A 12624-nucleotide genomic window follows, 5' to 3' on the forward strand; every position below is an offset into this window, starting at 1 on the left:
GATGGGCTAGTCAGGAAGGCTTCTCTGAGAAACTGGCCCTTGAGAACAGACTGAAATGAGATTTGACTACAAGCCACGCAAATACCTGGAGAAGAAAAGTGTGCGGCACAGGGGGGTACCAGCACGCACAATTACATGCCAGAGATGAAAGCAATTCAATGTCACAAAGGATTCAATTCCATTTCAATTACCACCAGGTGATGAACTGCAATAGGAGTTTGGACAGGAGCTACCTGAGCAGAAATCTTCTGAAGCAGCCCGTGGAAATACATGTCAAATGAACAAATAAATGGCAATGGGTATAATGCCCCTGTGTACGTGCACACACAAGTAAAAAAGATGAAAATTCAACCGTGTTAAATCTATCGATTATGGCAACATTGATCAGTGGATGGTCCATATGAGTCCACTAACTAAGAAGTTTATCTCTTGCCAAAACCGGTTTGGCTCAGTGGATAGAGCGTCGGCCTGCGGACTGAAAGGTCCCAGGTTCAATTCCGGTCAAGGGCATGTACCAGGGTTGCAGGCACATCCCCAGTAGGAGGTGTGCAGGAGGCAGCTGATCGATGTTTCTCTCTCATCGATGTTTCTAACTCTCTATCCCTCTCCCTTCCTCTCTGTAAAAAATCAATAAAATATATTTTTTTTTAAAAGAAGTTTATCTCATATTTTAATACAAGTTTTCTCGGATACACTATCACTACCACAGAGGCATTCATGTCCACTAGAGTTTTATATACTAGGTTCTTCCCAGTCTTCCAGAAACCCTGGCCCAGGTCCCAACCTGTGTGGTTCTGCCAGCCCTGCAGAACACCATGGATAACCATAGTCACTTCCAGAGTCAGGATGGTGACAGCGGAACTTCACATGGATATTTACCAGCAAGGACTCACGGGTACAGACACCAGGGGACAAGAACTCTGCAATCTGAGCATGCCACCGGCTGTGTCACCACAGGCCCCCTGCACCCACCTTCCCCACATTCTGCCTCTCCCCCTGCTTGGCCAGATACACCTCCCTGATTTCTTGTCCTGGCCTCGGACAGTGTCCCTGAATTTCAGATTCCCATCTTTTCTTTCAAAAGCCTCACTAAAATTCATCTTATCAAGTTGTCCATATCCAACGCTTTCCATCCTGGGGCAGGGGAAGGCTTCCATCCTGAAAATGGCTGACCACTTTGAACTTGTTTTTCCATTTTTAAAATGTGTCTTTACACACTTCTGCGGGATGCCACAGCACAGCTGCAGCTCACAGACATGATCAAATGGAGTGACAGAAGCCAGATACAAAAGAGTTCATACCGTGTGATTCCATGTATAGGACGTTTAAGAAAGTCAAGACTACTCTCTGGTAATGACATCAGAACAGGGGTTCCCAGGGATGGGGAAGGGCCACAAGGGAACCCTCTGAGGTGCTAGGAACGCTCTGTAGCTTTTTCCAGGGGGCAGTGGCATGGATGCATGCGCATGTAAAAATTCACCAGGCTATGTACTACAGTACTTATCATCTCAGCACCTTACTGTCTGATAGTAAGATTAAAAGTTAAAAAGGGCAGTCTTAGGAAGAGCTGTCTGGGGACTTCAAAAACATCCCAACAGGCGTTTCCTTACCTCTCTGGCATTTCTGGCACCTTCTACAACCTGAGTGGGGATCTCTTTCATCTTCCTTCCTTCCTGCAGGAAATTCTACTGGGCCATTCTCGATGGCCAGCTTTAAAACAATCAAGGGCATGAGTCTGTCCGTCTGCCCTGGGCCAGTAATAAAGAAGCTTATTTTGCTTTATGGCTTCCACGAACTAGAGAAGCCTTTGAACGTCCCTCTCAATAGGGGGACAATAAACATCAATGAGAGCAGGAGAACGCCGGAGAACAAATGAAATCCTCTCTGAAGGCCATTTGGAGGAACAGCAGCCCCTCCGTGGGTTATGCATACACGCATACGCGTTCTTTGATCCAAACCCCATGAGGAAGTTTGGGAAGAGAACGCAGGATGGTGCACTGGAAAGAGAGCCCCTGTGGGCCAGCTCTTCCCTGGGCAACCACCGCAGCTTGAGAAAGTTGCTAAGCCTCTGCAGGTCTCCGGTCCCTGCTAGTCAGATGACCTTCCTTACCTTGCTCTTAATCCCAGGGAGGAGAATCAAGTGACATGAGGCCTACACTCTGGCAAAACTCGAACAGCTGAGACCAATGGAAAGTTTTTAAAACTGAAATAAAAGAGACAGTCTGTGAAATGCCTCCGTTCCAAGAGCACTTTCACATCTGCTAAATGATTCCGTCTTCACAAGAAGTCGAGGAGGTGGCACCTTGACTCCCACGTCACCCAAGAGGAAGCTGAAATACAAGGCAGCAAGTGGGTGCCCAAGGGCGCTCGGCGTGCAGAGAGAGAAGGGCAGATGCTCCAGCTTTTCACCAAGTAGCCGGGTAGTCAGCGCCTGCCATTCTGCCCCAGGTGCCTCTGGGTTTGAAACCCATTAGGAGTAGGAAACCATTAGGAGCACAAGACCACTGACAACTGTTCCTAAATAGCAACCTTTCTCTCATTTGGAGACAAATGAACTAAATCGGAAGCCACTGAGCCTTGGGAATGCGTGTTTCATGGGCACTGTATTGAGGATCCAGATCTTTCATCTGAGAAGCAGATGTTCTGATTGTTTCAAGGTACCTCCCATGAAACTACATTTTACCCTCAAGACTCCCTAGGATGGGTCTAACGCTGTGGATTTACCTGAGAGACACAGAAGAAAATCCTGCCAGACAGGTAACTAGATTTCTTAATAGTAAAAAAAAAAATAAAATAACAAGAAACACACAAAAAAACCCACCAGCGCCACATCACAAAATGTTATTTGGAAGCATATGCTTCCTAAAACAAAACAGTCCTCAGCAGATTTTGGGCTGTTTTGCCCTATAAACTACTTTCCCGGTTACATAAAACTGCAAATTGCCATCTGAAGGCTTTGCAGGCTTGAATTTCCATCTTCCCTGGAAGTTTATGAGCAAACAGAATTAAACTTGGTCCTCTTTCTCTCAGACTTTTTGTACTGTGCCTGCCAAAGGAAACATTTTTCCTCTGTGTGTTGGCTCCACGATACCGCCTTTTAGAGAAGTCACCGCACATGAAATAACTGTGTGCTATAGACTTATGTGGCTAAAGACTGACTTTTAAAAAAAAAACATTTTCTTTACCCCCTCCGTGTTTTGTGCTTTGCTGTCACAATACTACTGATCTAAAGAATCTCCGAAGAGATTTATTTTTTTTTAATTAAATCTTCATCGTTGAAAGTATTACATATGTCCCCCTTACCCCCCCCCCCCTCCATTGACCCCTCCTGGCCCGCCCCCACTGCCGGCCCCAGGCCTTCACCACCCTCTAGTCTGTGTCCATGGGTTATGCATATATGCATACAAGTTCTTCGATCCAAAGAGATACTTTTAATTGTTTGTATTTGCAAACCCACAATCAATGGATATAAATATCTCCTTAAAAAAAACAAACCCACGGCAGGAGATGGAAGAGTTATTACTGGACTGCAGTGAGGGATGCACAACTGCATGCATTTACTCAAAAGCAACTGACTGCACACTTACGGGTGTGAGTTTTATGACCTATAACATATACCGCAATAAAGCCGTTGAAAAGTGTGCCCATGATTCACAAAGTGAGAGGTTTCAGATTTTGAGTGTGATTCAAGTTAACATTAGGAGCATTGATTTTTCTATGCTGCCAATGTATTTATGGTACTATGGGACAACACAGTGTTCCTCTACAGCCGCTTTCTCAACTCTGGTGCTCCTGTCATCTGGGGCCAGACAATCCTTTGTTGTGGAGGGCGGCCCTGTGCATCATGGGATGTTTAGAATCACTAGTTGCCAGAAGCACTCCCCTCCCCCCCCATTACAGTGGCCAAAAATGTCTCCCAATATCCCTGGGGGGACAGAATAGCTCCTGGGGGAGAGTCACTGCTCTAGATGTTGACAAGCTGGAAAAGAAATTTGCTCTCTGAAAAAGTGGCTGACACATAAATACAAAGTGCTCGGGGGTGCCTCCCCCTCCCCCGCCCAGCTACAAGGCTTGCTCAGGTGCCCCATTCACCCCGCCCAGGACAACATAGGACACTTCTCTCCCCGTGGCACTGCTGCCCCCACTCTGCAAATTATACAGTCAGTGTTCTATCTAGACTATAAACCATTATTTTTTAAATTAAGGCTAATTGTATAGCCCTGTGCCCGTGTGACTCTCTAGGTATGGCACTCAGCCAAGAAACCAAGTCACTGGGTTTTCCATAAATGCTTTGTGGCCACTGATTCCGAGACAATGAGTAAAGCACCAGACAATTCAACTTAGCCAGCGTTAACCCGGCAATTTCAGGTCCCAGGAACTTTGGGAACCTTCTCTCTTTTCATTTCAGGAGTGAAGTTCCCATTTTATAGATGAACTATTCAAGGCTCAGAGAAAAACTGAGTTGTGCCCAAGATCACACAAGTGGCAGAGCTGAACTTTTTCTTGACTTCCGAGTTAAAAATCTATCCCCTACTCTGAGCTTTAAGGGCTCACCATGGGCCAGACACCCTGCTGGCTGGTTGCCTCATACATATTAGCCCATTTTAAATCCTCATTGTTGAGCCATGAGGGGGCATTATTATTCCTACTTTACAGACAAAGAAATGGAGGCTGAGGTGAAGTCCTTGTCCAAGGTCACACAGCTGGATAGCCTGAAATTTGGAACTCCGTAGTCCGGCCACTACACCCTACTGCATCTCCTCAAGTATAAATGGCCTATTTCATTAAGAATCGGTCAATACACTTTCATAGATAAATTACACTGTAATTCAAGGAGATTTATATGTGGGCTCATACTTTCACTTAGGGTTTCTTTTATAACACCATAAGCCCCGTCCTATGAACATCTGTGAGCTTCCTAGAACTGCATGAAACATTCCCTCTACCCAATTGTCAAAAAGCAGTCAAGCTAAAATTTCACTACTGCTACCCTAACAGTTAATAATTTCTCCCGTTTTTTCTTCTCTAGCTCATTCAGTCAGTCAATAATGACTTCACTTAAAATCTATTCAAACATATCAAATAATTTAATCACAATTAAAATTAATGATAGAAGCACCAGGAAGGAAAAGCAAGTATAGAAGGGTTCAGAAAAGTGTAATGAGAAGGCAGGACAAAGCGATAAAGGAAATGCAAGGAACCTGAGATTTGCCAGAAAAGTTGGGAGTTCATTTAAAAGTGATGTGGAAGACCTTTGGCCCTGGCGAACAGTATGTGCAAAGGCCCTGAGCAAGAAGGAAACCATGCTCGAATGACCCTAAGAAGGGGCCAGAGATAGCAATGGCCAGGCCCTGCAGGGCACTGTGGACTCCAATACAGAGAAATTGAAGGGTCCTAAGCAGAGGCAACACATGGACAGATCTACATTATTAACGATCACTCTGGCTGTGTCACAGGCCAGCCAAGTGGCTCTGAAGCAACCTTTGCCAAAAGACAGTTCAAAATACTCTACCCTGGATCCTGAAAAACAAGTTTCTATTTCTTTTCTTTTTTTTTCCCCTCTCCCTGGGGTGTGGCGCACCACCCTGGCTGTGAACTAGCTCACTTCTTTTTCTGTTTCACTTGTGGAGTTTAAAGGCCAAATCTTTTATGAGGTCTGGGACCTGTTTTTCTTTCAATAGCCCTCAGTGAAGTACCTCATCTCTTTCCAGGTCCCTCCTCATTCCCTAACCTCTCTACCCTCTCTGACCTTCCAAGGGGCTAGTCAATACCAAAAGGTAGGGTAAAATCTGGCCTTTATACAAAATGTAGAGACATGCTGAGGAAAAAACCACTAATTCTGCTCTCTCTGCATCCTCTCACACCCAGTTAGGCAGTTAAAATGAATAAATAAATAAAAGCGAATCTGAGATAAAGTCACTCCCGAGGTGTTAAGATTCCTGGATTCCCCAGTGCCCTCTTGGCCACACATACACACCGCAATCTGGAGGCCCCAGCCAATGGAGCGCCAGATCCTGCAGGCACAGTTCCAAGCTACAACTGCTTTCAGTTTCTCCACTACCAGAAGCCTCATGTCACCCCACTGACACTTCCTCCAGGAAGCCGTTCCTACCCCAACGCTGCTCCAGCTCAAGAACTGCCCTGCTCTGACTCCCAACATCACTCTAAGAAAGGAGTTTGGTTTTGTGATGTCATTGTAATTAGTTCACTGCCCACTTCGCCAGGCCCCCGACACACGCACACATGGGCACATACACAGAAGGGCAGAATCTGGGTATCACAGCCAGGCATCTATCTAGCACAATGCCTGGCCACCCAGTTGAGACCCCTGTAGATATTTACTGAATGAATGAGCAAATACAAATGGACGCTTTCAGAGTCTTCCCAGGAGCAGGAAGAGAGGCCTTTATCAAGAGAGGATTTTCCCTTCCTATAAATACGATCGTGAATGTGAACATGAAACACACAAATCTTAGGAAAGATGCTACACCTCACTCTTGGAAATCTAAAGGGCACATATGCTCATGCATAGCTTCAGACAGGACCAACATGTCAGGAAAGTGTTCAGATATCAACGCAATAGCAGGCAACAGGGAGAGAAGGTGCTCATGATGGGAACCCAATAAAAAGCCAGGACAGAAACAATGAGCTGACAAAGTTCCTACATGAGCCCACTCGGGTTGCTAAACAGCAAGTCCACCAAGTAACTGACCTTGTTCTTGACCTTGCTCTTGATTAGACTAATGTCCTTCATAACCAACTCCTGGCCCTTCACCTTTCTTAGGAGCACGCCCCCCACTTTTTCTTGCATCCCTTCTTCAGAAATGCCAATCATGAGACATTATTGTATCACAGTTTCAGTTCCCTTGGATTAATTAAAAAAGGATGAATAATATACTAGTACTACCCAGGCCTGAACTAGGGTCTTGCTACTTGGAGTGTGGTCAACAAACTAGCATCACATCACCTGAGAGTTGGTCAGAAATCTCAGCTCCCCTCCCTCCCCCCAGACCAATTGATTTAGAATCAACCTTCTAACCAGCTCCCCAGGTGACTCCTAGGCACATTCAAGTTTGAGAAGCACTGAGCTAGATCTTACATTCATTCAACAAACATGTATTGACCCAGTGCAGGGCACACAGTAAGTGGTCAACCTATACATGAGAATGTGAAAGGTGTGGGGGGGAAAGGTACACAGACGTTCCACTGTGGTTGAGAAGCTCCTGTAAAATACTAAAAACAGCATGACCCGGGAGAGAGGTTCTCGCAGGATTAATCATCTTTGCACCAAAATTCAGAAGTGGCCAGTGCAGCTCGGCTACAGGAATCTGGAATCTGGGAACTTGACCCTGTGTGTGCAGCGAGCGAGAGAAGACGTGGGAGGTGTGTGACGGTGGCTCTTCCCCGACTCAGCCACAGGCCGCAGGAGCTGACAAGGCCAAGTCCCCGCCCCCCTCAGCTGTCACCCTGTCAAAACAAAGCCGCTGCTGACAGCGCTGGGCCAGGCTGCCCCGCGGCCTCGGGCCACCCTCCCACCGCGGGAGCGCGACGCCCACACCTGGATCTGCAGCGGAGGGACTCCGGGGCGCTGCGAGCTGGGACGGAGAGGGGACGGAAAGAAACGTGTGTCCTCAAACGGAGCAGCAGCGCCCGCCGCGCTGGGCTGTCACCTTGCCAAATCCTGTTTACACCCCGAGCAGCTGGGACAGCGTTTTAACTAAACAAGTAATAATACAATCATGACGGGGCTGTCACCGCGCGCCGCAGCGCCTCCGCCCTCCACTGAGAGCGCCTCGGGCTCCGGGACCCTCGCCTCGGGCTATTCCCACCTCCCTCTGGGCGCGTCCCGCCCCTTCTATCTCCCAAAGGGCGCAGGGGGTTCCGGGAGCCTATCCCACCCTCCATCCCTCCCCCAGCTCCTCCCAAGGGGACACGGGAGAGGACGAGCGAAGAAGGGGCGCTCATATCCCTCCTCCCCAAAGATGTTCCCTTGGCCCTGGGGCGCGCGCCACACAGTGAGCACCGTTTCCCTTTCGGGAAGGCGCCCGCGGCGAGCTCCTACAGAGCAACAAAGCCCCAGGGCAGCCCGGGAGCGCGGGCACCGAGGCAACTCCTTCCAAGGCGACGGCATGAAAGGCTCTCACTCTTGGGGAGTCCTCCCGCCCCCCCGCTCCTTCTTGCAACTCAACAGCACTCGTGTCCGAGAAGAAGCTAATTGGGCGCGGAGGACAACAGCACTTCCGCGGTGCAGCGGCCCCAGGCGGGAGGCGGGAGGCGGGGCGCGCGGGGCAGGGAGGGGGCGGGGGTCCCGCGGGCTGGGCCCGAGCCCCTCGGGCGGCCGGGGAGCGGCGAGCGCGTACCTTGCAGGCGGAGTACACTCCGAGTTTCTCCAGTTTCTTGGCCCGCGGAGCGGAGCGCAGCTGCGCCTTCTTCAAGGCGATTCGGGCCGAGCCGCCGCCTCCAGGTCCTTCGGCCGTGCCCGCCGCCGCCACCGCCGTCGCCGGTCCGCAGGCGCCCGAGCCCCCAGCGGCGGCGGCGCACGGGGAGCCCTGCGGCGGCAACGGCGGCGGCGCGGGGGGCTGCGGGGGCAGCGCCCCGAGCCCGGCCCCTGCCCCGGCCCCGGCTCCTGCCCCAGCTCCGCCGCCGCCCGGCCCGGCCCCGCCAGCCTCGGACATGCCGCCCCGCAGCACCGCAGGAGGTGCCGAGTGTCAGGCGCCGCCGCCGCCGCCAGGGTCTCCCTCTCGGGCTCTGGTCTCAAGGAGAGCGAGACCCTCCCCCCACGCCCTCCCGCCCCTGCGCCCACCCCCCTCCCCGCCCCCGCCTCCCCCGCGCGCCGCTCGCCCGGCTCGCTCCGGCCGCGGCCCGCGCTGGTGGTGGCGGCGACGGCGGCAGCTGCTCCCCCAGGAGGGAGGGGACTAGCGGCTCCGCGGCCGCCGCCGCCACTGCACACGCCCTCCCCGGGTTCCCCTCCCCGGGGCGCCGCTCTGCGCCCCGGCTGCGGACATGTTCCTCGGGGCTCGGGACGAGGGTGCGTGCGGGCGCGGCCAACCTCTCGGGGATGCCGGGGCCGGCAGCACCCCTTCGGCCTCTTTCCCGCAGCCCGCGGGTTGTGCGCCCCCCCCGCCCCCGCACCTCTACACCTAGCGCTCCCCCGCCAGGGGGCGAGGCCAAGCGCGGGTGGGGTGGAGGGATGGGGGGCGGGGGATCGGGGGCCGGAGCCCAGGCACCTGCTGCCCGCCTGTGTCTCCGCGCCCCCCATAGCCGACCCCCGCGGTCCCGAGCAGGGGGGCGGGGGGGTGGCGGGGGGAGGTAGCGGCGGGAGGGAGGGGAGACTCCCATTTGTTCTTCCACTTTGTTCCACCCTCTCAGAACAGAGAACTTCCTCCACCCTAGCGGGAGCCGGAGGAAAAAAAAAATTTTTTTTTGAAAAGTACCCGTCCATGCTAATCCTTTTCTTTGTTGCTAATTCACCAAAATAAAGGCGTCATGTTTTCTGTTTCTCTTTTTAAATGCTTTTCTGTTCAACTTTTTTTTATCTAATTATGAACGCTTTCTTTCTATAACAATTTCTGGATCCAATCGGCCAGAGGAAGAAAAAGAATTAATATTTTTGGTCATTTTTGTTTGAAAGCGCTGGTCGTTGAAAGAATGGTCGTCTAAACGCACTGTCAGAATGAAACCTATGCGCAGTGGGAAAAGTTTGAATACAGAAAGTTTGTTCACGGGGCTCATCTCTACGTGGTGGGATTATAAAACTTGCTGCTTTGTTTTCTATAATGTTTCCGTTTTCAAAATTAACACCACCAGCAGGATATTAAATCAAGAAAAAAACAGTAAGCACCCAAAAAGATGAGTGTCAATTTTGGCCGCAAACTTACAAACAACACAAAACATATCAACTCAGCGTGTTCAACTATCTTTGAAACTGTTAAAAACTCTTGTTGTCCTTGTTGATGACAGCGGTGGTGTGTAGTGATGTGGGCTGAACATTTCAGTTTTTCATTTGAAAGCTGTGCACCCTTGGTCACATGTCATAATTTTTATGTAATACAGGTCACACTGTGAGTATTATAAAATTCTTCACATGCCGTAAAGCTCTCACCCAACTCTGGGCAGTGTCGCCTTAAGGAATGTACTTTTCCCTGCAAACATTCCTCTTCCCATCCCGTGTTGTCCAATTAATTTTCTCTGTCCTTTTTTTGATTCTCTGTTCTTTTGCTTTTTAATGCAGAGTGAGCGATGTGGAAAAGTGGAAACGTTTTCGAAGTTTGTAGATCTAAATAGTGATGTTGGGGCAAAAAGCAATAACCTGTCCCCACTTGAGTCCAAACTGAAGGTCTGAAATGTCAGGCTTTCATTTTCAGGACAATGCTTTGGGTGCCTGCTTTCTTGGCATGATGTGCTTTGAGTCACCATTGTTACTCTCTCCTGGCTCTGCTGTTTTGCAGATTTTTTGCCATTCTCTCCAGAGCAGGAGGGGAGTCTTTTTTTTTTTTTTTAACTTGATTTTTTAAAGAAATGTTTTAAATAACCCTTTATTGTTGAAACTATTACGTATGGCCCCTCCCCCCCCTTTGCCCCTTCATTCCTCCCCCACGCCCTCCCACCTCCTCCATCCTAGGCCTTCAGCACCCTATTGTCTGTGTCCTTGGGTTATGCATATATGCATACAAGGTCTTTAGTTGATTACTTCCCACTCACCCACCCTCCCCCACCTTCCCTCTGAGATTGCGCACTCTGTTCCATGCTTCCATGTCTCTGGATCCACTCCGTTCATCAGTTTATTTTGTACTTAGATTCCACATGTGAGTGCGATCGTGTGATACTTGTCTTTCTCTGACTGACTTATTTCACTTGCATGATGCTCTCCAGGTCGCCAGGAGGGGAGTCAAAGGCTGTGACCCCTTGATCAAAGTCTAACATCATGATGTTAGCAGGTATTGATGGGGGTTTGGGTCCCACATGTAGGCATTTATCAGACTGATGGACTAGTCCACCTGAGATTTGTGCATTTCGTGTGATATAAATTTCCCTTAAATATTTTTTAAAATCAAGATATTAAACTCCAGCCCTAGCCCGATTGGCTCAGTGGATAGAGCGCCGGCCTGCGGACTGAAGAATCCCAGGTTTGGTTCTGGTGAAGGGTACATGTCCAGGTTGTAGGCTTGATCCCCAGTATGGGGCATGCAGGCGGCAGCCGATCAATAATTCCCTGTCATCATTGATGTTTCTGTCTCTCATTCTCCCTTCCTCTCTGAAATCAATAAAAATATTTTTTTTAAAAGATATTAAACTCCAGTTAATGGTGCGCATGCTGAAAGTTTAGGTGTAGTGCCCTGCTATCTGCAGTGTGCTTTGTGATGCATCAAAAAATAAGATGGATTGATGCATCCATGAATGTGCAAATAAGCAGATGAACAGATATATGATAAAGGAGAATAAAATGTTAAGGGGGAAGGTAAGTAGTGGATAGAAGTGTTCACTGTGCTGTTCTTCCAAATTTTCCATTATAAAATGTTGGGGAGTAGGGAGTCCAAGATGTAATATTAACTTGGCCTGTCAACTCCTGCTGGGGCTGACGAGCAGTCCCTGAATGACAGGTGAACAGATGACTCAGACACAGTTTGTGCAATGGCTAAGGAGCCCCCGGCTTTAGTAGCCAGAGCAGCCTCTATGGCCTGCCTCCTTAGGCCTTTATTGAAATGTTTATCTTTAAATACAATCAGTAGGGTGAGTAATCTTGGGAGGACACATGTTTACATTGTCCTCTAGGCAAGAGCAGCCAGGGATTAAGCATAAGGATTCCAGTAAACACCCAGGGGTCTGCATGTACACAGACTTGTTTGGAAAGGTCAAGGAATAATTAGGGGCACCGCCTTCGACATTCCCCTAAGTCTCCCCTAAGTCGGGATTCCAATAAACAGGGCAGGTGGCCTTCCACACACTTCCCTTTTACCAGAATGTCCTCCTTACAACTTTCCAACCAAGTCTCTTGTGCTCCCCAACAAACTTCCCCTTCCAAGCCACTCCCAAATGCGGGATTCAGGCTATTTCCAGGATGTTTTGAAGCAGAAGAAATCAACCTCATTTGAATCCAACCTGAAAACCATCACTGTCTGAATGATGATTTGCTTGTGACATCAAATGAACATTATTTTCATTATTGCCCTGCTCAGAACACCCAGATGACACACTGCCTTAGGCTGAAGGCCTAGAATTTCAAGGCCTATTCAAAGTGCCTTATAAGCACCAGGCAGGGACATTTCCAGGGCAAAGGATTTGGGAGGCTTTCTCAGTAGGCTGTTGTGAGCATTTAGATCCTGTGTACAGAGCCCCTTTAAGAAGTAAATAAAAGGCAATGCTTTAGTTTACAAAGTACTTACAACTGACCTCCTGAGTTAAGGAAGCCACGATTAGAAAATAAAGGGCGTTGAGAGTAGGAATTGTAAGGGGCAGGTTGACCACCGGAGGTTACTTCTGGCACATTAATACTGTTATGAGGTTGTTACCAAGAATGACCTTTGTACAAATGAAACAGCCTAGATAGATTTCCAAGAAATACTTTCGAATGGACCCTTGTACAGTATAATACCATTTGTTAAAAACAAATTCACATCGGCATAT

At 49.2% G+C, this 12624-nt stretch overlaps 1 protein-coding gene across 1 annotated transcript in view; it reads right to left on the minus strand.

Moving 5' to 3' along the window:
- Positions 1–8745, minus strand: part of KAT2B (lysine acetyltransferase 2B) — a 90830-nt gene extending 82085 nt beyond the window's left edge. Inside the window, exon 1 of the mRNA XM_070433335.1 lies at positions 8361–8745. Coding sequence (XP_070289436.1) covers positions 8361–8675 — 315 coding nt within the window. The 5' untranslated portion in view covers positions 8676–8745. The remainder of the gene's footprint in view (positions 1–8360) is intronic.
- Positions 8746–12624: the final 3879 nt, after the last annotated feature.

The sequence above is a fragment of the Myotis yumanensis genome, unplaced genomic scaffold (assembly GCF_028538775.1).
Source record: "Myotis yumanensis isolate MYYU_CA2020_CCGP unplaced genomic scaffold, mMyoYum1.0.hap1 SCAF_14, whole genome shotgun sequence".
NCBI classification, from domain to species: domain Eukaryota; kingdom Metazoa; phylum Chordata; class Mammalia; order Chiroptera; family Vespertilionidae; genus Myotis; species Myotis yumanensis.